The sequence below is a fragment of the Mixophyes fleayi genome, chromosome 9 (genome assembly GCF_038048845.1).
Source record: "Mixophyes fleayi isolate aMixFle1 chromosome 9, aMixFle1.hap1, whole genome shotgun sequence".
Classification (NCBI taxonomy): domain Eukaryota; kingdom Metazoa; phylum Chordata; class Amphibia; order Anura; family Limnodynastidae; genus Mixophyes; species Mixophyes fleayi.
In genome coordinates this window covers 130,647,953-130,669,623 of record NC_134410.1, presented here as the reverse complement: position 1 = coordinate 130,669,623, position 21,671 = coordinate 130,647,953, and the positions used below count along the sequence as shown (strand labels likewise).

Genomic DNA, 21,671 nt, shown 5'->3' with positions numbered 1-21,671 from the left:
AAGCTCTCACAGTAGCTCAGTTTAGGCAAACAGCTTAAACTGAATAAAAGACTGAGGTTATGGGATAAAACCTCAAGAACATAAATCCTCAAATAGGTCCTGATTCATCTTCAAACGCAATGTGAATGCAACTTGCATTTTTTCGTTTGTTTTTTTAAAATGCAGTTAACTTGAATGTACGTTCGTATTCAAATGGATTTCAAGATACGTTCCCATATGAATCTGGGTATAACTAATGTAACAAAAGAGGCCTATATGTCGCACCTCTCCTATAGAGGGATAGCTAATAACCCCAGGAGTCTGCAGAAACAGGCTGCAGACGGGGTTAAACTCCCTCTGTTTCCCCAGCAGCACTCAAACACAGGTGCACCACAGGGTGTAATTCATGTTTTGTTTCTGTGATTGGATTGAAGTGCTTGGGCGGAGGATAAAACACTGTATTGTGCATGTGTGCAGTGTGACCGATGCCAGATAGTGGCCGGTGTCTAGACAGAAGGACTGTGTCTAGTCATACTTGGGTTGCCTGGTGTCATCCTGATGGAAAATGTGCTGTTTATTTGTGTACCGTTTATTCAGCAAGAAACTGTGTGTGTGCGATATCTGCCAAGTATCAGTGTCAGGAACCATTCACACACTAACTGTTATCGGACTAGACCAGGCTCCGCCCAGCAGTAGCGGCTCTGTTAGACTCCGCTTGCTGAGACTTGTAGTTCCCAGAGTAAAGCCATGAGGGTTACCTGTACTGTAGACTGATCATATCCAAATTCTGCCTGGTAATTATAACGTGCTATAAACATACAATTCTGTGCTGCGCGCAGATACTGTAACGCAACCCGGCCGGACGCCAGATTCTGACATCACCAACATGGCAGCTCTTTTCCACATTCACCCAGGAGATTCAAAGCAAAAAAATAAATTCCTCTGACAGAAAATACTTTCAATTCGGGACTCATATATATTTGCATATTTACATATATTTTAAAAGTTCAGTTTTAATAAGGCATCACAGGTGCTAAAAATACTATAACTTAAGTCTTCTACAAATGTACAACGGGCCGAGGACTCTCTGCCGATATAGATTCCAGCTGCAGCGACTCCCGGCCTCATAAAAACTTCAAATGAAATTAAAACAGCTCAGGAAGGTTCTTTCAGATGACTAACAAGAATGAGAAGATGGAAAAAAGCCTCCCCCTAAAAATTAAATAGAACAGTCCATGGTGTAGCCGGCTTAACGGTGGATGGTTCTTCATCGGACGCAGTCGGGGGAGCACTCAGTTGCCGTTACTTACTGCGGCCTCGTTGCAGCTCTGCTCGTAGGATGGAGGCGCGTCTGTGGAGAGAAGACATTAACTCTGCATCAGAGTGGAGCCATGACTTACTGCGTAAATACCACACATACAATAGAGGCAGCCATTTTGTGAGATACACCGCTAAGTCCACCGGTGGTGTGAGACGCAAGTTCATAGTGAACGGACACAAAATGGCTGCAGTCACTGCTAGTAGCCGACTGGTACATGTCGAGATGCAGAAATAATGGGATAAGTAAAAAGGGGTTTCTCCGATGAATGCGCAACTTTCTCACAGCCATTCGTTATATTGAGATATTTGGCGCAAGTACAATAAAAATGACAGAGTGAACAAAGCCAAAATAAAGAGTAAAAAAACCAAACAAGGTCCTTCTGTATAATTTAATAGCACATAAAATGATATCTATAAAGTTCATACCCGGCCCATATGTATCTGCAGGAGTTAAATACTAGGAACGTTAAATGCATTTTGAGGTTTGTGGTTTTTTTTAAAAGTCACCACACGGAGGCGCTATTGATCTTATTTCCTACGAAATGCTTTGATGATAAATCTCCTCACACACAACTTTTGATGTTTCTCGCACAGAATATACTATATTTTTATTTTGTCTATTTAAGGTAAAAAGAAATCTACTTATTAACATGTTCTATATTCGCACTAATTTCCGGGCTGTGAAACCACAGGAAAAAAAAAAATCTACTGTTTAGGCGACAGGAACGTGAGTTATGTAGAGTATTTGGAAACGGACAGAAAGTTTTGAGTCTCCTCTATCTCACCACCAGAGGGCACTGCTTCAGCACTCTAGGGTTGATTTTTATATAATCTTACACACAATGGCTGCTTGGACATTGCACTTTAACAAAATCGTACCAGCTTCTTGCGAAATTATGCAGTAAAATAAACAGTAGAGCTGCATTTAACACATCCTTGTGAGGCTAGACCAGTGCGGAATGGGGTACTTACCGTAAGGATAACCCCACGTGCTGTACTCCGGAGGCAAGATTAGAGTGCTGGCCGTGGGTACTGGAACAACTGCTCCATCAGCATAGTAAGGGACTGTGGCCCCCGTAGACAGGCAGAGTGTAGGGTGGGATGGCGAACCCAGAGTTTCGGTCTCCTGTGAGTCAGGGAAGCCGGGGGCGTAGCAGAACGGGGTGTTTGCCTGCTGTTGCGAGTGGCACTTGGTGGGTATAGAGACATTGTCCATAGACTGGCTGCTGCTACACTGTTCATCGTCAGCAGGGGGCGCCGTGGGGACGACAGGGGTTGGGGCGTGCGATATGGAACGTCTTAGACTCAGGCGAGCCTGGCTGACTGGTATATTTCCAATGTAGACTGGTAACGTGATGGACACCTCCGGGTTTTTAACTGTAACCTAGAAAAAGGGAAAACCAAATCAGTCACTATGGAAGCCGACATTTTGTGGGCTGTATCAATATCCATGACTGTGCAGCCTATCAATTCACTAGGAGTCAGTGACATCACAGAGGATCTGTAGATTATTACATATAATTATCTCCTACAATTCCAACATGCTGCTTTAAATAAATCCGCAACAGGCAGACAATGATCCGTACAATGGGCGCTCTGTTTGAGGCGTGTGTAGAAACGTTGCATAATCTGCCTTTAGAACACTTCTGCAGATCTGTAACGAGGAAGGAAGATGTCAATATAACGACTTGCTCACAGCTCATTAAGGTCCAGCCTGATAACGAAGGTCAGACTGTTCCCTGCGAGTAACTTGCTGAATTACATTTACTATAATCTGTAGAAGACGTAAAACAAAAAGTGGTCACTAATGAGAACGGAATCATTGCAGTTTGCTGGAATTTGCCTCCTTAGTTAAATAAAATAATTAAACTCTGTTTGTGTTATTCATAAATTCCAGAAAAAAAGGACCCTTATTTGGGAGCAAAAGGACAAAATAGATCGAAGATTTGTGAATTTAATCAGAACGGAGGTTGACATTAATCTGTAACCCTGGGGGATGATTGTTACCAATGCACAGCAGTTTTCCAGATTTTAAACTTTATTAAATACAATACAGACCCTGGAACATAAAATTAGGTGGGGTTTTTTATTGGGGGGGGGAGTGACTTGGTTGCACCCCAATGACACCATAACCTGCTCCAAATGTCAGACAAGCTTCCAAACAGTTGAATTTTAAATAGATCCTAATAAGACAGAAGGGTCTGGATATAAGGGAATTATGGAAGAGACACAAACAATGGCTCTGTCAGCAAACTAACACATTTAGGGAAGCTAGTAAAATCCTTGCAACACGACTGTGAGGGGGGTGGGGGATGGAGAGCAAGACAGGGAAGGGGTGGAGGGAGCAGACATTACCCTAGGTATGTTTCATAGCTCTAAAACAAAAAGTACTGGGGGTTTCCTCAGATCACTAATCATCTGTCAATAAGTGGGTCCATCCCTTTCTGTTACAAGTGTAAATGTGTGGACAATGTAGATCAGTCTCGCCCTCTGCAGCAGCGATAATTCAGTTAGAGGTGTTACTGCAGCGGTTCCGGATCATCTACAAGGTGCATTAAGGCTTTTTGTTATTAGGTTATGTTAGTCCAGAAGGAGCAGCTCTGACGTCCTGAGTGTTTGCACAGACTGACTCATAGGATCAATAAATTCCTCCACTGCACTGAGGTCACGGGAGAAAGTGCACAGTAAGACCGACGCCCAAGGAACGGACGCGAGACTGGGGCTGAAGCCAATGACCCACCACCCCCAAACAAGCAGATGCCCTATTACCCCGGCGGGTCTGCGCGGTGTGTATTCTGCAGAGTTAGGATGGAGGCGAGGTATATAAGACAGATATCTGGATGTATAACTGTCACTGCACTGGTAAATAACTTGATTACGGCCCTGTGTTTTACATCACATCTCGGAGGCACTTACTCAGCAGCTGGGGTAACAGATCTGATAATAGTTTGTGGTCTATAGTGCTGGATATTATGAATGTCAATACAAAGAGGATAGACATCTCTATATACATACACACTGTGGTGTGTGTGATATGAAATGCTGAACCTACATAATGCAGCCTTTTTTTTTTTTAAAGGCACATGTGGCCCCCCCAAAAAAATCTTATATGGCCCCTACAGAGTTTTAACCACTACAATCAGCCGAGTTTGACATTTTTGCCTGGGGTGTCTGGGAGGTGTTAAATGTCCCCTAGATTGAGGGCATCCCAGGGATAGATCCCCCAGTGGTTCTGCTAGTTAGAGAATGCATAGGGGAAATGCTGCAATAACTACCTATGTCCATCAGGTGGCAGTTTCAGGCTAGTGATCAGCAATGGTGGTACCACAATATTATTTACAAAGACCATTCTTTCTATGCCACAGCTGGATAGTGGCTGCGAGGACATCCGATCAATTCAATGAATAATCGTACAGTACGGAGTTTGAGTGCTATCACACCAGATAGTAGTTCAGTAAACTGTGTGTCATTAATCAGCCTCGGCCTGTCCACAATCAGCAGTGGATTCTCACCTGGAGATAATAGTCTATCTGGATGAGATTGCAGCCCTCCAGGATGGACTGTGGAAGAGCAGGCACTAAAATCTGCTCGTCCCACACCGCATGTTTCCAGGCTTTGACTGGAGACCCTTCAACCTCCGCGATGGTCCTCAGGTCATAGATGCACCGCTTTGACCGGTAAGCGATTTTCTGAGACGGAGAAACAAAGGCGTTAGCCTGGAGATAGCTCTTTCAGATTTACACCAATCTCCAGTCGCGACTGGTCCTCTCACCTGGATAAGACACGCCATGATGGTTCCTGTGTCCCGGCCTGACTTGTTCTCCACCTCGGTGTGAATTTTGATAGCTTGTCCCACCACGTAGCCCCGGAGGTCAGAGGTCACACTTAACAGCAGCTGGCCAGATTTCACCAATTTGTAGTTAAACTTCTTTGTGGCGGACGCACAACTGAGTTGCTGGAGAAACAGGAGCAGAAGTCAAATGACCATAAACTTTCTAAGTCAACAATATCCCCGTACTTGTTCCAAGTCCTGCCTTTTTTTTTTTTTTTTAATCACAGCAGCATTCGTAACAGTGGCTCACCTTCAGACAACTTCGGTTTAATGGCTAGTACACACCCTGCTGCAACTTTTACTTCATATGTCTGTACCGCTTACTTCTATGCTTTTCAGCCGCCTCTTATATAAAATCAGACTACTTATTTTTAGTTGTCTACGACAATAAAAGTTACAGGAGGATGTTCAAGTCAACAAATTAATGTCATTTGAAGGTGAAGCCCCCCCCTTTGAGCCCTTAAAATATAAATTTATCGGCAAGGAACCCACCTCTATATCGGGGATTTCATTCAGGTCCAGGGGTCTTAGGATGTAGAAGGATTTGTTACTTTTGTAATCCTTTGAGAGTTTCCGCGTTTCTATAACAGCCTTGACCTGATGCATCACTTTACCAAATGGTCCCTCGAAAGAGGTTGGCGCAGAGGCTGCACAGAGAGGGAGTCGGCATTAACAGAGAACCAAGATACCCCCAGTCCAGAGATGTTTAAATCTATTATATTAACTTCATTTTACTGAGGCAAAGACCCTAAAATTATCTGAACTTCACAATAGGAGAAACTGGAGCCCTCATGTAGTCCCCAAAATCTATAACCCGGGGAATTCAAATATCGGGGATAAGGTGGGACCCCAAACTGTGCTAAGCTGTAGGATAAAAGTCAATGATCACTCCAATCCCAAAATATGCTGCTCCCCCAAACTACCATCCCCCCAGAAAGCCAGCTATGGGGTTCCCATGCCTGTTCAGAAGACCTGACCCCTGCACAGCGATCCAATGCTACTGCTCCTGGATAAATCCACACACTGTATCTAACACAGCTGATTGGACAATACAAAGTTGTTTTACAGTCAGCATCTATATAGGAGCTAACCCAGCGCTGTCTGCGCCCCCCCCCTCTCCCTTCTGACAGTTGTCAGTGTGGGGCTAGAAGCACATCCAGTGCTTGTGGGCATCAGATCTCCAGTTACAGGGGAGGGAGATTGTTACATTTCTCCAGGCTGGAATGAACAATGTGAACAGAAACATTTACTTCCTACTCAACAGTTAATGTCTGGAATGTGAGCGCCGCCAGCCCCTCCCATGACATTACCTGGCAATAGAAACTGGAAGGGGAAGGTGTGTTCTCCGGGCTGTAGAGTTCCTGAAAGACAAGGACAGTTTCAGTTAGTTTATCCTGCAGTGACTGAACCGTACGACTGCAACAACACAGACACGGTAAACCACACCGGAGGGTCCATACCCCCAGACCTTCCATGAGGAAACTTAGGGTGGCCAGTCCTGGACCCAGATTACTCTAACCCAGAACCCCAAGGGCAGAAGGCCCACAAAATGCCCAGGACAGTGTTATAAGACTGATAACATTAAAGATTTCTGTAGACCAGGGAGAGCCAACCTAATACACTTCGTGGCTGCATGGTGCAGACCACACACCATCAAAAGGGCCACACGTTACCCTTAATCTCAGTGATAAGGTGAAACAATACATTTCATCAAAGAAAGAGATACCCATCTGTAATAACATAGCAGCAGCATTTTAAGTGTTACATGTTATAAGAATAAAGGAGGAAGGAGCCGGGGGCCACAGGTGAAGGCTCGGGGGGCCACCTCTTGCCCATCACTTGTCTAGAGACAATATAAAGAGGACTGTACAAATAACCTTTAAAGGCCCTGGCATTCACTGAAAAACACAAACTGGAGGATGACAACTGGAACACAGGATACAGTAACCCACAGCAACAGACTCCGCAAGCACTAGTTAGAAGATGAAACCTGGTCCGATTGATTGCTAGACCCCACTTATGTTTATTATAAGTTTAGAAAGTAGAAGAAGCCTCTCGCTCAATATGGATCAAGTACTCCGAGCGTTTTTTAATTCAACTTTTCCAAGAAACGAAATGCCAGTGGGCAGAGGAATTTATTGATTTAAATCTCTGCGGTAATGAAATAAAAAATAAAAATAAATTAATCTATAGTAAAGCAGCAGACAATTTCCTCCCAGGAATGTGCAACATTCAATATACTCTCAATGCGCCACTTTAGGTGGCTGCAGAACAGACGTAACCCTATGAGCAACGAGGAGGGCGAATGAGACAGGTGGGACTCGGAGCACTCAAGACCTCTCGTGTAAAGCACGTGACCTTTAAAGTACAATATTCCACGTACCTCACTGGAGAAAAGACTCAGCTGCCGAGAATTGTATCACATACAATGTGTTTATCGTAAAACACTTGGATGATTATAGCAAATATAATTACTACCATCTATGCAGACCACTTTCTTGGAGGGATAGAACAGGTGTATTTGAGCCCTGAGCCGGGTATGACTGTAGGGGTAAATCAATGTGCCTTGGGGACGTATAAAGAGAGGCTCGATCCTGCGCCTGATCCACAGGAGACGCACAAAGCTACGCTGCCTACGAGCCCTTTTGGCCTTAATCTGGCTCTGCTTGGATACAAGCCAGAGTAGTCACTTACATAACAAAGCCATACCAGATTAAACTTACAATATAACTCACTTACATAGGAACTGGTAGATACAATTACTAAATAAGACTTTTCTGGACCTGAAAAGCGTTGGATGTGGCCACATGTCCAGATCTCATCTTCTAAATTGAGCTAGTCTCTCCCTTAAATAGAACACAAGTAAAGTGTCCTTTGCATAGCTCATTTGTATATTGTCCAGGACGATATTCCGGGGTGAAGGATTAGGACAGGATCACTACAACACAACTCATGCAAATGTTGTATGTTTTCCTGTTTTTGGAAGGGCGAGTAGAGGGACAATGCTGATATTATATCAGTCTATACTATACAGAAAGTGCCAGCAGTACGCCAAGGGGTGGCTTTTAAAGTAATAAAAATATAAAAAGAACTTCCTAATTTTTGGGTAGAGGGGGTGGGAAGATTATTTTGTTTACCACCTCTATACACAAGGAAATGAAATTATAATTTTAGAAACAGACCTGCTGTTGTCAGAGTAGTAACTTAAAAATTTAGGACACTTCTACAATCTCATCAGGGATCCGGGTCAGCTCCTCCCGAGTGCGTCTGCTTAAGCGCGAGGTGACCGCACTATGAATGAATGTAACCAGAGAAACTTGTGACTCTCCACGGCAAACGAACTGAAAGTTTTGTAGTCACTAAAAGCACATCGAGAGTCCCCATTTCAATTTTTGGTGTGACAGTGAATACAGAAACACCCTGTGGACAGGAACGGAGGCCCCAATAAGAGTTTTTATGAAGCCACTTTGAGAATTTAAGGAGCAATACAAACAGTTCCGCAGAGAATGCTGAACCTACGTGGGGAGAGAAGTCGTTTCCATGACAACAGAACACTGGGATATAACCAGATACAGTATTTAAATAAAACAGAAGCTTGAAAGACCTTTCATACACTGAAGCTGCAGGCAGGACAGCACGTCAAGGAAGGAAGTGCTTTATGTGTGCCGGTGTCCTGGGCACTTAGGGCCTGATTTATTAACGTAAATACCTATACGTGCTGTATTTATTTATTTTAAATGTTTTGTCATTAATGACAACATTAACAACTTTTTTTACTGTACGTTCTGCTGGGAATTTATATTCCACATATGTATTGGGCATATCCTGCAGTGTACTATCTGTTAGAGCAGAGTGGAACTAGACCCGTAATGTTTCTCCAGGTATGGACGTGCATATGCCAGAATTATGTGCATTTAAAAAAACAAAATGCAATTTATGTTTTGTTTGCTTTTATATGCAGAAAATCAATAAAATGCACTATTCAAAGATCATTTTCAGGCATGTTATTCAGTAGGTTTTAGTTCTTTAATGTTTAACCCCCAGATATCTCATAGATTTACCTTTATCCGCCAGTGAGAACGTTCCGTTGAAGTATTGTTCTTCCACGCTCCATGACGTCTCGTTGACCTTGTTAGACACCCCACATGACCCCACGCAGTTCACCTTGATGGCTAGCGAGAAGGAGAGAGGGAACAGGTCTCACAAATTACACACAAAACATAATCCAGTTCCTTGTAGACCAGCAGGAAAAATAATGCAGAAAATTGAATTAAGAGCGGACAGGACAAACAGAGAACAAAATTGTTTGGATTGGGCTCGTTACTGATGCAATGTGAAATAATTACCACATCACCGCTTCCACTCACTGTGAATACTGTAGAACTATATTTAATATAGGCTATACAGCACAATGTCAGCTCCTTGTCCAACAGTCTAATGTTTGTATACTGTAACAGACTAACATTCCAAGTTGAGAACACTACAACCATGCAACGGAAATTGGATGTCTTACATGGTCAATTCAAATATACCTGTGTATCTGATGCAGAAATTAGATCCTAGATTACACAGGAGCCCAGTAAGTGCAGTCAGTGTGTATACACAGCCTGGCACCAGTCAAATTCATTTACGGGCATCCTGGGAAATGATCCATGCGACTGATTTTCACGCACTGCTAAAACAGGCAGCAATATTGCCATATCTGTACACACTGAAACCATGCAATATTCTAATTTATTAAATTAATCCTTTATTTACAGGGCGTGACAGTACAAGACAGTACACAAATAACACTACAACTCTCAACACAGCTACTGATAGCTGGATGTACAATGGGGTACAAGGGGTATATTCAGCGCAGGATAAAACCTGTGCCCATTAGCGTGGGCTCAACTAACAGGTTTAGAGCTCCTGAAAGAGGTGCAAAGACAATGGGGGAGTGAAGTCAAAGGACAGAGAGCCCAAAGAGGAGGTGAGCAGTGTAGCTGGTGAGCCAGAGTTATAGGTAATGAGGAAGAGGGTCCTGGTCACTAGAGCTTACAATCTAAAGAGAAAGGGGCAGACATGGGGGTGAGCTGATGTAAGGGGATCTGAGGACAAGAAGGAAGAGTGGGAGAGAATGAGGATGATGAGGGTGAGGTGTACTATGTAGTAGAGTGGTTGTATGTAGGACTTGTAGGCTCTTATGAACAGGTGGGTTTTCAAGGAGCGTTTGAAGTTTTGCAGACTAGGAAAGTCTGATCTACCCCGTTCTTTCCAGTGCTGGCGGGCAGCACGGGGTAAATCTTGAATTCGGGAGCGAGATGTGGTTACCAGAGGGGAGGTAAACCTCAGATTTGACCACAACAGCTTTCTAGAGTCTCTTTAACTCGCTGGAATCAGATTTGATTCCACTTCCTTGAAATGCAGTCCGTTTTTATTACAATCAAATTATTAATGTTTTTTGCTGCTGTACAAACACACACATTATACATATACACACAGGTCCAGCACACACCCCCCCCCCCCTCCTCCTCCATCCATTAGCTGCCAGTGAGGTTCCCCATCACGTATTCAGATGATTCAGCATTTTGCTGCACAGCTACAAGATCATGGAAAGTCCCGTAGCGGGTACGTTACAGGGTGACACAAACACAACTGGCATAACCTATTCTGATGGAGGTAACCTGTGTCTCGCCTGTTGTAGAACTACAAGTACCAGCATGGTGGTAGTGCATGCTGGGACTTGTAGTTCAGGTTGTCTCTCTCTGCCCAAGCACATCACATGTCAGATTGGCTAGATTGAGATTATACCACGCTTCCAGGCCCGTACTGCACAGGTAACATCACATATCACAATACAGGGTGTCCACCAAGTATTGTAATCGCTCAAAACAATTGTTTTGAGTGTGGATGGGGAATGTTTAATGTTATACCAATGTATATATGTATCACTCACCCCCCCCCCCCCCCCCCCCACAGTGCAGGGGCCTCACTCACCCCCCCCCCCCCCCCCCACAATGCAGGGGCCTCACCCCCCCCCCCCACAGTGCAGGGGCCTCACCCCCCCCCCCCCCCCACAGTGCAGGGGCCTCACCCCCCCACCCACAGTGCAGGGGCCTCACTCCCCCCCCACCCACAGTGCAGGGGCCTCACCCCCCCCACCCACAGTGCAGGGGCCTCACCCCCCCCCCCCCACCCACAGTGCAGGGGCCTCACCTCCCCCCCCACAGTGCAGGCCTCACCCCCCCCCCACAGTGCAGGCCTCACCCCCCCCCCCCACAGTGCAGGCCTCACCCCCCCCCCCCCCCACAGTGCAGGCCTCACCCCCCCCCCCCCCCCACAGTGCAGGCCTCACCCCCGCAGCTACAGTGCCCCCAGAACCCTTTTCAATATAGATCACTATTTTAGTTGCTTTCACAGTGTAATATGTGAGTTGTGCAAGTCCAATGTCACCTATATAACAACACTATTTAGATATATAGTGTTAAAGAAAATGTGCTTCATGGGAGGTGTCTGGGTCCCTCACCATTACCTATACAGCCCCCAAACTAAGCATCTTCCAGACATCCAGGTAAGCCTATGCCATGGCTGAGTCATGTGACTGAATCATTACCCAACCAGGTGAAGGGACTGGCGCAATTCTGATAGTGGGAGGGGCCTGCGTAACCCCTTACTCATATAGGTGAATATTTCATGTACAAGTTGTATTAAATGTATATAAAAAAAAAAATAGCAGGAAGTACAAACCGCAGGGTCTGTGGTACTTGCTAAGAAAACTAAAAAAAAAAAAAAACAACAACGTATTTTGCATCAGAAGTGAAAGGGTGAAATGCCCTCAACACTTCCCTTGTTCCTGTGGTATTTTCCTACCATCAGAGGGGCTGCAGAGTTCCCCTGGTAACAGACAGATGGAGAAAGCTGCCCCCCTCTCTGGCCTATAAATAGCCGTGTGCACTTAGGTCTGGTTCCAGAGTTGCTGCTAAAGCAGACACATTGAGTTGGGGGGGAGATTCACCTGTGCTGTGCAGACCCCTCTAACCTGCAGTAAAGCCAACATGTTCTGCAAACAATGTGACCCTCTCTTTGGGTTCAGCATCTGTTGCATTCTTTGAATGAGCACAAAGAAAAGCACCTGCCCTCACAAGAAGTAGATTATAAGTTTTATGTGGCAGGGACAAGCAGAGCACACGGCTCTATCTAATCATTATAAAAGTTAATTGGAGACCCAAGTACCATTGTTATCACAATTTGGTGGCAGCCCAGCATCCTCTGCAGGGCCAGAAACTCGTACGTGGGAGTAGGATGTGGGCAGGATAGGTACAACGGTGCGCTGGGCTGGACTGCCAATCACAGATGTTGCAGGATGAAATAATTCAATAAATCAGGAGGGTCAGATATCAATAGTTTTTATTTACATCCGTTAAGTCCCTTGTTACCCTTAGGCGCAAATAATGCACCATCTACATAAGTCTGTGCACGCAGAGCAACTTATTTAGACAATATAGATTAACACAATATTTGTTACATTAAATGTAGACCATCCCGTATGTCGTAACCGAGGGGATGCGCCAATTGTCATTGTAGGAGAAGCTTAGTAGCGATATTTCCACTTGTGCCCCGCCTTCATAGCACAATAATTGTCACTTCACATGTAGGCAAAAAGATGCCACCCGTATACAATCTGGTTGGCTACATCATATAGGTTTTCCATTACCGTCCACCTTATCCTAAAAATCCCCTCTCTGAACTCATGTGGAGAGAAACCACTTGTCTGGAAAAGTCCTTGCAGGCTTATTTCACCTAAAACTAAAATTAAAAGCACAAAAACACAACCAGAATAACTGCCAACCCACATTCACAACTATAAAAGTTTTGTGTGGCATTAAGGAAGATAAAGTAAAATACTGTTCGTTTAGCGGATTCTGAGAAGCAAGCGACGGTCGTCCACGGATCTACTCCTGCTCGGTCCGGGCGATGATACAAACCCTGGGATTGTCAATGTCTCACCTGGATGAATTCTGAATTCATTTGAATAAGTCCACAGGGGGTGAGGCATTGACAACAGGGGGAGGGGCATTGACAACCCTGAAAAGGGCCCGCCCAAGCTGGAGACAGGATCACCTTCCCCAAACCATTAGTCGCATCAGGAGACCTGCTGAAGTGCATTGGGGGGTTTATTTTCTCTTTGAAGTTTGGGTGGAATTAGCCATTAGAAGCCCTCTGTAAATGACGTTCACTATCTTCGTTCTATATTCAGTTAAACAATGCATACGTTCTTAATATTTGTATTAGTTTGTACTTGTTTGTTTTACTCATATAGAGAATGCCCTATAATTTTTTTCTTCATCACCTGATAAAATATCAGTTTGACAACCAGAAACAATTTCAGAAATCTCTTTTTATTCTTGTATTTTCAAGTCACTGTTCTGGGCAGGTCTGGCAGTATAGTACATTGCAGTACGTAGCTCCAAGAGACGAATGGCGGGGAATACCTGGCTGCGCACATTGTTACTTCCGCAAATATGGACAATATCGGTTCACAAACCAGGAGAGAGACGTTTCCTCATTGTCCCAGTCCTTAGTATTTACTCAGCTGTAAAATCCCGGTTAACCCCCAAATAGAGAGGGAAGGTCTGGTCACTAGGAGACGGGAAATATTATAAATACAGGGATTTCATGGGACCAGTTCCGTCTCCCCTGAACCATTTACAGCCCCATTTCAACTGGTACAACTACAAATTTGCATGAATTAGCTTAGACCAGCTATAAGGATTCAAGGCCTGTCTAATAGGAATTACTGGAAAATCAACTTGTGTTATATACAAAGTAATGTGTCACCGTTGTTTACCCAAATACAAGATTACTAGAAGTTTTCTTTCTAGTACCGCGTTGTTATTGGATTATAGGATACGTGTTTACAGTCTCTTGTGATACTGGTCTTACTATTCCTGCCGTGGTTTTCAAGCAGTTATAAAATACATAATAGCCTAAATGTTTTGGTTGTTTATTTATTTTTTTCCTCTTTCAAAAAAAATACAGCGAACATGTGTACAAGGGTTTATTAAGTGATTAGAAGTCACTCAGACTTCCCAAATGTGTTTATTTGCGTTAAACGAAAGTGAATGGAACAAAATGTCTGTTGAAAAACGCAAAGCAATGCACCCAAGGCTAGAATAACCTGGGTGTGTGGTTATTAAAGACTATTTATTTTCATTCTAGAACCACCTACATCATTGTACAAACATCAGTCAGCATAAACCTTACATTACAATTATCTTTTCAATCATTGATTTTCATGTACCCCAAGTGAGTCCATTCAGCTGTTAGATTGTAGCTGAAAAGTTAAAGACAGAACTATGAGACAAGATTTGGGGGTTGCTTGCTTTATATTTACACATAGTAGGGGGACTTGGGAAATATTTACATTAATAAGGGTTACACAATTAAAAACAAAGTTGGATCTTTGCTTTAATTGAATGAAAGTCTCTGTCAAGGAGACGTTTTATATTCATGTCCATAAACCACTCAGCGATTCATAATATTCTGCTGTGAAACACACAGGCAACATTGTCTGAAAGCTGCCGCTACATAGACGATAACTTGTGCTGCTTGACAGATAGATTCAATGTGTCCATTACTGTACTCGGCTGAAAGATATTGCAAATCACTTTGTTACACGTGAACTCCTGTACTATAGTGACCGATCATTGTGCGTCTGTGCCAGCTTGCACACAAGATCGCGCCTCAGCAACTAAAGCATGTACGCCAATAACGGGCAACAAATGTGCGGCCCCATTGGAAGGTTAGAGGGCCCACCATGGCCCCCGAAATCTATCAGCTTGCCCATCACCGATATATGCTGTATTGAATCAAGCATACATTAGACTGAAATGAACCATGTAACCTCTTACACAATGGTTACATATAAAGATGGTGGACAAGTAGGTATAAGAATCGCCCCTATCTACAACTGGCTTTATACAATAATATAGGGGCTCTACATCACCACCTAGTGGTCATTAGTGGTACTAGGGCAATTTTAACATTCGTTTCTAGTAGAATAATATTTCCAGGCCGATAGATTGCAATGAATTTGCCCCTCTGCCTCCTAAGTGTACCCCTGAGAGGTTGTGTACGGGGCAGCAGATACGGCCTCGTAGGGCCCCCCAGAACGTATAGTCACCCCTGGATTATACTGTGGTACGATTACATACAGAAGAGAAGGATCGTCTGTTTCCAGAGCTGCTCTCTGACTGTAAACAAAGGAGAAGTCTGGGCCTTGTCCCAAAACTTGACTCACAGCCCCCACCCGCCCTCTGTACTTCTCCCATTTCAAGGTCTCCTATCACCTCTCAGCATTATTTAACCCCTCGTATACCACAGCCCTGGGCACTGTACTGAGACAGGAGAAATGTAAACAGGTGAAGGGGAAAGAGATTTAAATCTACAGCACATACAGTATAAAGAAGCACTTTATTCTAAAGGCTGAACTTCCACCAACAGCAGCATCTGAGGCAACAGGAAATACTGGAAATAAACAGGAGTTGAATTAAAAACTCGGCCATCATCATCCAAGAGACACTGATCTTTGTTTATGTGTAAAGTAAAGGACATTATCTCTGTTACTATATCTGAATAGTCAGGTCCAAATGGGTCAAAAAAAAGTGTGATTGAACTTCTATATATTTTATAAAAGGAAAAAAAAAACAATTATATAAAAATCTTTCTCTTTCTCCCATTTAGAAAAATCGCTCAGCAATGGTAAAGACGGCAGATAGACAGCAAAAGCAACAGTGACCGGTACACAGATACAGGGTATATATAACAATAAATATAAAGGCTACAGATCACAACGGCAAGGAGGACACTCCTTATTGGTTCCGCCCACTGACAGTATACATACATGTTGCTGCCAGCTTGTATAGACCCGATATGTGTTGCTGTATTTTTAAACAAACCTTTCTCCATCTGTAATATACTATGCTATATACCACCGGTGTTTCCCATATCCAGCCCTCAGTGACCCCTAACAGTCCATGTTTTCCAGATCTCCTTGCTGGAGCACAGGTGTAGTCATTACTGAGTGACACAATGTAACAGATCCACAGGTGGTATAATTATGTCACTGGTCACCTGGAAAACCTGTCCTGTTAGGGCTCCCAAAAGGACTGGGTTTGGGAAATCTATTAGGTGAGAGATGCACCAGAAATGTGTTTTGTGACTACTACCGCTTGCTAGTTGTTTTATATTATATCCAACTTTACAGACCACTTCCTGTTATTGTGTTCTATGCCGTTTGCAGCAAGTTTTCTATAATAGTCAGCGAGTACAATGGTTATAACATATATTGTAGCACTTTACAAATGTTTTTTAATTACTCACATCAGTCCCTGCCCTGTGGAGCTTACAGTCTATATTCTCTACCACATACACAACAATGTATCCAAATCATCCACCAGTATGCTTTTATAGTGTTGTACAATCTGGTGCTAGTACAGTCAGCAAGGTGCATCTCCAGAACCCGTTACTGCAAATTATCCTTAAACATTGACGCATGTGACATTTCACAAACTGCGACTGTTCCCGTGTAAAGTGACTGACAAACACCAGCTCAAACGGACATCAAAAAAACAAAACAAAAACCTGTAATTAAAGACATCCCCCGACAACTGACAGAACGATGGGTGGTCGGGGTCTCATGCCATTCATCAGATATTGCCACAGGCACCTCTGCTAGAAGAGGCAAAACCTCTTGGGAAGGGAGCTCTGATTGGACAGCTATCACAGCATTCAACCAGGTCTCTCAACACGAGAGAGGACCTAGGTGTCCAGCATCCGAAATCACTTGTCTGCTCAAGCAGACATACTGACCCAATTAAACGATCCATAAAGTCCAAGAACAGAATTGTATAGGCCCTATAGAATCCCACGTGTGCAACTAGTTCTCTATTGACAAAACAAGCTTCAAAGTCTGACGTAACCGTTTAGAAGCCACACTGGGAGTGGCGGTTTGGCAGAGGTTGGGTTTCCTCTCTTCGGTATCACTTCCACGCTACCGCAGGTTCAGTAAAAGTTTGTACAAGTAAACAACGTCTGTGTTTCGACAACTCAAAAACGCAGATTTCTTTATTAAAAAAAAACTGTTTTTTTTCAATATAAAAATGCTTCTTTGTTCCCGAGCTTTGCTCACAGCTACAATTTTCCTAACAAATTTCCAAATAATGCAGAAATAGGTGGATTTTAGAACTACAACACAGTAGGGAGTTGCGGTTCCACAATAAATAGAGATCTTCGGTTGGCTTTGACCTACTAGAAAGCCTGTTTAGATTACAGTTTACAAAACATGTCATGCACATATGTTGACAATAGGCGTTAAAAATGTAATATCTGGAGGGGCAATGCTTACATGACGCCTACAGAAAGTGATCACTCCTTTCTACTACACAATAAGCTACAGAAATAGCTGTGAAATCAGCTTCCTTAACCGATGAGACAGACACTGAAACAAAGTCAGTTTCCTGTTTCAAACTTGATAAAATATTTTTACTACTGGGCAGAATGAAATTGCAGAAAACAAGGCTCTATTCAGTGTGAACTCATGAGGCACGTGTACCGTGGTTAAAATAACACAGACTAAACAAACAAGTATTAGAAAAATCATTTGTCTGCTAACATATAAACAGTCATTTGTTGAAGAAACTTAAGTGGTGAGGAAGTTGTTTTGGAACAGGATTAAGTCAAAGGTCACATAATCTACATGAGAAATGTGACAGGACATGTTTTTTGGTGGATGAGGGGTCTCCACATTAAGATCTGTCTATAGTTTACCAAGCACTTAGATTACTTTATTGGTCAATAGGGCGTCCAGTGGCATCGGTAGGGTCTGCGCTCAGTCCCGCCCACAAGGTGCTGTCTGTATGAAGTTTGTAGGTTCTTCCTCTATTCCTGCGGGTTTCCTTCAGGTACCCTGGTTTATTCACCCTTGGTCCAAAGACATACTACTACATCAATTGTCCTAACTGCCCCTGGTGTGTGTGCCTGTGCTAAGTAAATTAGATTGTAAGCTCCACTGGTGCAGGAACTAATGGATAATATCTGCTGACTGGACAACACTGCGGGTAATGCTTTTATCATTCTTTTATATAGCTCCAATTATATAACGCAGCACTATACAGAGAATATGTAATATGTAGCGATGGACAACATACAGCCCACTGAGCCCTCAGCTCCATCCTGCTTTATTGTCAGATGTGTGTTACAGCGTGTAATGATTAAAATGCTGATATGTTATTACAGATAGGGATCTCTCTTTGAGTAAATGTTTTGTTTTACTTTATTACTGAGATTAAAGGGCAACTTGTGGCCCTTTTGATGGTGGAGAGCCGCCCATGGGGCCCCGGAAGTGTATCATGATGCCCATCACTGATATAAATCACTCACATCAGTCCCTGCCCCCACTGGAGCTTACAATCTAGATTTCCGACCACAAATACACAAGCGTCCGTTTTGTCAGAAGCCATTTAAATGACCAGGAGGGTTCTGGACGGTGGGAGAAAACCATTAGATACACAAAACTCCACACAGATCGAGAATTTGTTTTAGTCATTTACCTTTCATTTTCTATTTCCTCTTCCTAATTCCAATGACAAGTCTTTTCTAGATATTGGTGTTAAACAGAGATGACCCCTAACTGTACTTTTGGGAAGAGATCTGACAGAACCTCTCTATTGCACAACACTTGAAGGTTTGAGAGAGCGCAGCACTGCAAGCACAGGACAACAGGTGCCCGTTAGTAGCAGACATATGGGGAATCTAAACTACAACTGCTGCCCCTGTACCCACCCCCTTCAAATTCCTAGACCTGCCCCCAATAGCTTGAAATTCAAGGATACCTCCAGCCAAAACCAAAAACTGAGATTACGCAAGATAAATAGAATTAAAAAAAAATCTCACCAACCTCTGCTCACTCTTGGCAGATAACGGTCCAAGCTGACAACCCTCTCTTCTGCTTTGGGCAGCCCTGTTCTCTAACTTCTAGTATAGTTGTCAAGGTCCCTCCCCCTGAGCTTTCCATCTGCATGAATGGCAAATGTCCCTGGCAGGGGCCTTGACAACACTATTTAAAAGTCTGCCACATACAAAGAGAGGGGCCGGCTTGGAGGTCAGATACATTTCCCTCATTTATTTAACATAATTTTAAAAATGTAGCTTTGGGTGGTTACTCTAACGTGAAGGAATAGCTTTAGCGTGTAATAGGAATGCATTGTTCTACACCCACTCCACTCCCACTCTGCCATCCTCCAGAGATGAAATAACCCCAGATAACAATTGCACAATATACAGAAACTAAAATAAACACAAGCTCCATCACCTAAGATGCCAAACTGAGATAGGATTTATTTCACAGTCATAGACGTATGTCCTGTATATAGATGTGTCCATTCTCTATAACACTGCGGTACATGTTGAGACTATATAGGAGGTAATAACTATTATTATTATTACCTCCTCATTATAAACCACTAGACTGCAGTTTGTTTGTTTTTCAATAAGATACAAAAACAAGAAACATCTTTGTGAAGAAGTTCCGATATGAGATACAGAAAGTGTTTTGGAAATGAAACAGAATTCCTTAGAACTTGTTAGCATGATGGGAGATGTGGTATAACTGGGTCAGTAATGCACACTGCATGACTAGGTGTATATATTATAATAACACCTTATTAAATAAAAAGGCTAGCACAGCACATTATCCTTTCATACAATTATCTAAATATAAAATGTAAACAGACTTCCCAGCATAAAGTAAAACCACACATTAACAATATCAACTTCACAACTAAAACTCTGCGAGCCACAGAGCACACAATCTAATCACACATGAAAGCAACATGATGGATTTTAATCAGTCTCCAAGTAATATTTTTAAAAGCGCTAAAAATATCAAAACATTTAAATGCTAAAGAATTCTCACACAAAACCACAACAAATAATCAGACACTTTCTATTGTGTTTGTTGTACCTCTATGAGGTCAGGATTTAACCAGCCTAACATGAGCAGTGTGAGTATTGTGCAGGTCTCTGTTACAGGGTTAAATTTCAGGCCAGACCCTCTGGTCATCAATGGTTATCCAGAGACCCTACACACCTGTATGTCTGGGACAGACATGGGAGGGCTGGCAGATTTTAGCCCTTGAAGGGGAGAGACACAGCAGTCTATTTTAAAGGTAAAAAAAATGCAGGTGGCCCAGTCCAAGGTAGCCCACCATGGGGCAGAACGCCCTCTGCCCCACAGCCCCTGGAGAGAGGTTTCATGGGGGTTGGAGAGGAGCAAGTTTTAACCTGAAATGAAAATGAGGAGGGGGGGTTGCAGGAGAAGGTCTCCTTGTGACTTATTTTAAGGAATGTAAGAGGTGGGAGCCTGTAAGAGACTAATCTGGATTAACAGGAGGAGGGGTGGTCAGGGCGAGGACATGGCTACTCACAGAGGTTGTGGGTTATTACTGGAAACCCAGAACAGGCTCCTGGGATGGGGGCCCTATAGGACCCTGGGAAAGACCCCTCCCTAGTACCCAGAGGTAACACCTTTGGTGTTATCATAGAGTGTGCCTGCGGCTCTCCAGCTCTTGTGGAACTACAAGTCCCAACATATGCTGCCAGCCAGGGCATGCTGGGACTTGTAGTCACACAACACCTGGAATACCATGTGTCTCCTGATCAGGTTGTGCTCTGGTCTAGGAGAGGGAGAGAGGTCCTAGAGGGGGCAGGCACCCGTGGGTGCTGGATGTGAGCCAGCCTATGAAGTTGGTCGGACTGGGGCCCCCAGGTGCACTCACCTTTGTAGGGCAGGGCAGCGCTGGTCCTGATGGTGACCGTGCCGCACAGCGCCTCCCCCGGGCTGTAGATGACCCGGCTATCCCGCAGGTTGATCTCAAACAACTGCACCTTCCCCATGGCCGGAGCGCAGCGCAGACTGAGGCTGAGCGCACGGAACCCGCAACCACACTGCGACCGGCCCTCTGACGTCACCAGCGTGTACTGCAACACGCCACGCCCACCCCGGCCCCGCCCCCTGCCTGCTCTCAGCTGTCAACATAGAGAGAGAGCTGTGTGTGCTGGGAGAGAGAGAGAGCGAGCTCTGTGTATGCTGGGAGAGAGAGAGAGAGAGAGAGAGAGAGCTCTCTGTATACTGGGAGAGAGAGAGAGAGCTGTGAGTGTGCAGGGAGAGAAAGAGCTCTGTGTATGCTGGGAGAGAGAGAGAGAGAGCTCTCTGTATACTGGGAGAGAGAGAGAGAGCTGTGAGTGTGCAGGGAGAGAAAGAGCTATGTGTATGCTGGGAGAGAGAGAGAGAGAGAGAGAGAGAGCTCTGAGTGTGCAGAAAGAGAGATAGAGCTCTGTGTGTGCTGGAGGTAGCACACTCATTTGCTGTGCAATGGAGGGTAGAGTGCTTCTTTACTATGCACTGGGGGGGGTGGAGCGCTCCTTGGCTATGTTCTGGGGGGTAGAGTGCTCCTTGGCTAGAGGCTGGGTATAGAATGCTCATTAGGTATGCACTGGG

The 21,671-nt window shown here is 44.0% G+C and overlaps 2 protein-coding genes across 4 annotated transcripts in view; one reads left to right on the top strand and one right to left on the bottom strand.

Moving 5' to 3' along the window:
- Nucleotides 1–21,671, top strand: part of LOC142101343 (uncharacterized) — a 196,831-nt gene that overhangs the window by 38,378 nt on the left and 136,782 nt on the right. For all 3 annotated transcript variants that reach the window (XM_075185758.1, XM_075185757.1, XM_075185761.1), the window contains exon 3: nt 15,857–15,913. The gene's annotated coding sequence lies outside the window, so the exon portion shown is untranslated. The remainder of the gene's footprint in view (nt 1–15,856; nt 15,914–21,671) is intronic.
- ARRDC1 (arrestin domain containing 1) lies at nt 933–21,133 on the bottom strand. Its single transcript, XM_075185762.1, has 8 exons — nt 20,950–21,133; nt 9,193–9,303; nt 6,442–6,492; nt 5,624–5,778; nt 5,072–5,254; nt 4,812–4,988; nt 2,272–2,683; nt 933–1,330 (listed from the first exon to the last, which is right to left on the bottom strand). Exons 1-8 carry the CDS (start codon nt 21,065–21,067, stop codon nt 1,272–1,274), a joined length of 1,266 nt encoding a protein of 421 aa, XP_075041863.1. The 5' UTR covers nt 21,068–21,133; the 3' UTR covers nt 933–1,271.

What these genes read in the sequence shown, in the direction of transcription:
- ARRDC1 (XM_075185762.1), bottom strand. Translation starts at nt 21,067, where the DNA reads ATGGGGAAGGTGCAGTTGTTTGAGATCAACCTGCGGGATAGCCGGGTC. An exon ending in GTTCTCACTGGCGGATAAAG is followed by an intron (nt 6,493 to 9,192) that starts GTAAATCTATGA and finishes CTTGTCTTTCAG; the next exon opens with GAACTCTACAGCCCGGAGAA. An exon ending in CACGTGGGGTTATCCTTACG is followed by an intron (nt 1,331 to 2,271) that starts GTAAGTACCCCA and finishes TTCTCTCCACAG; the next exon opens with ACGCGCCTCCATCCTACGAG.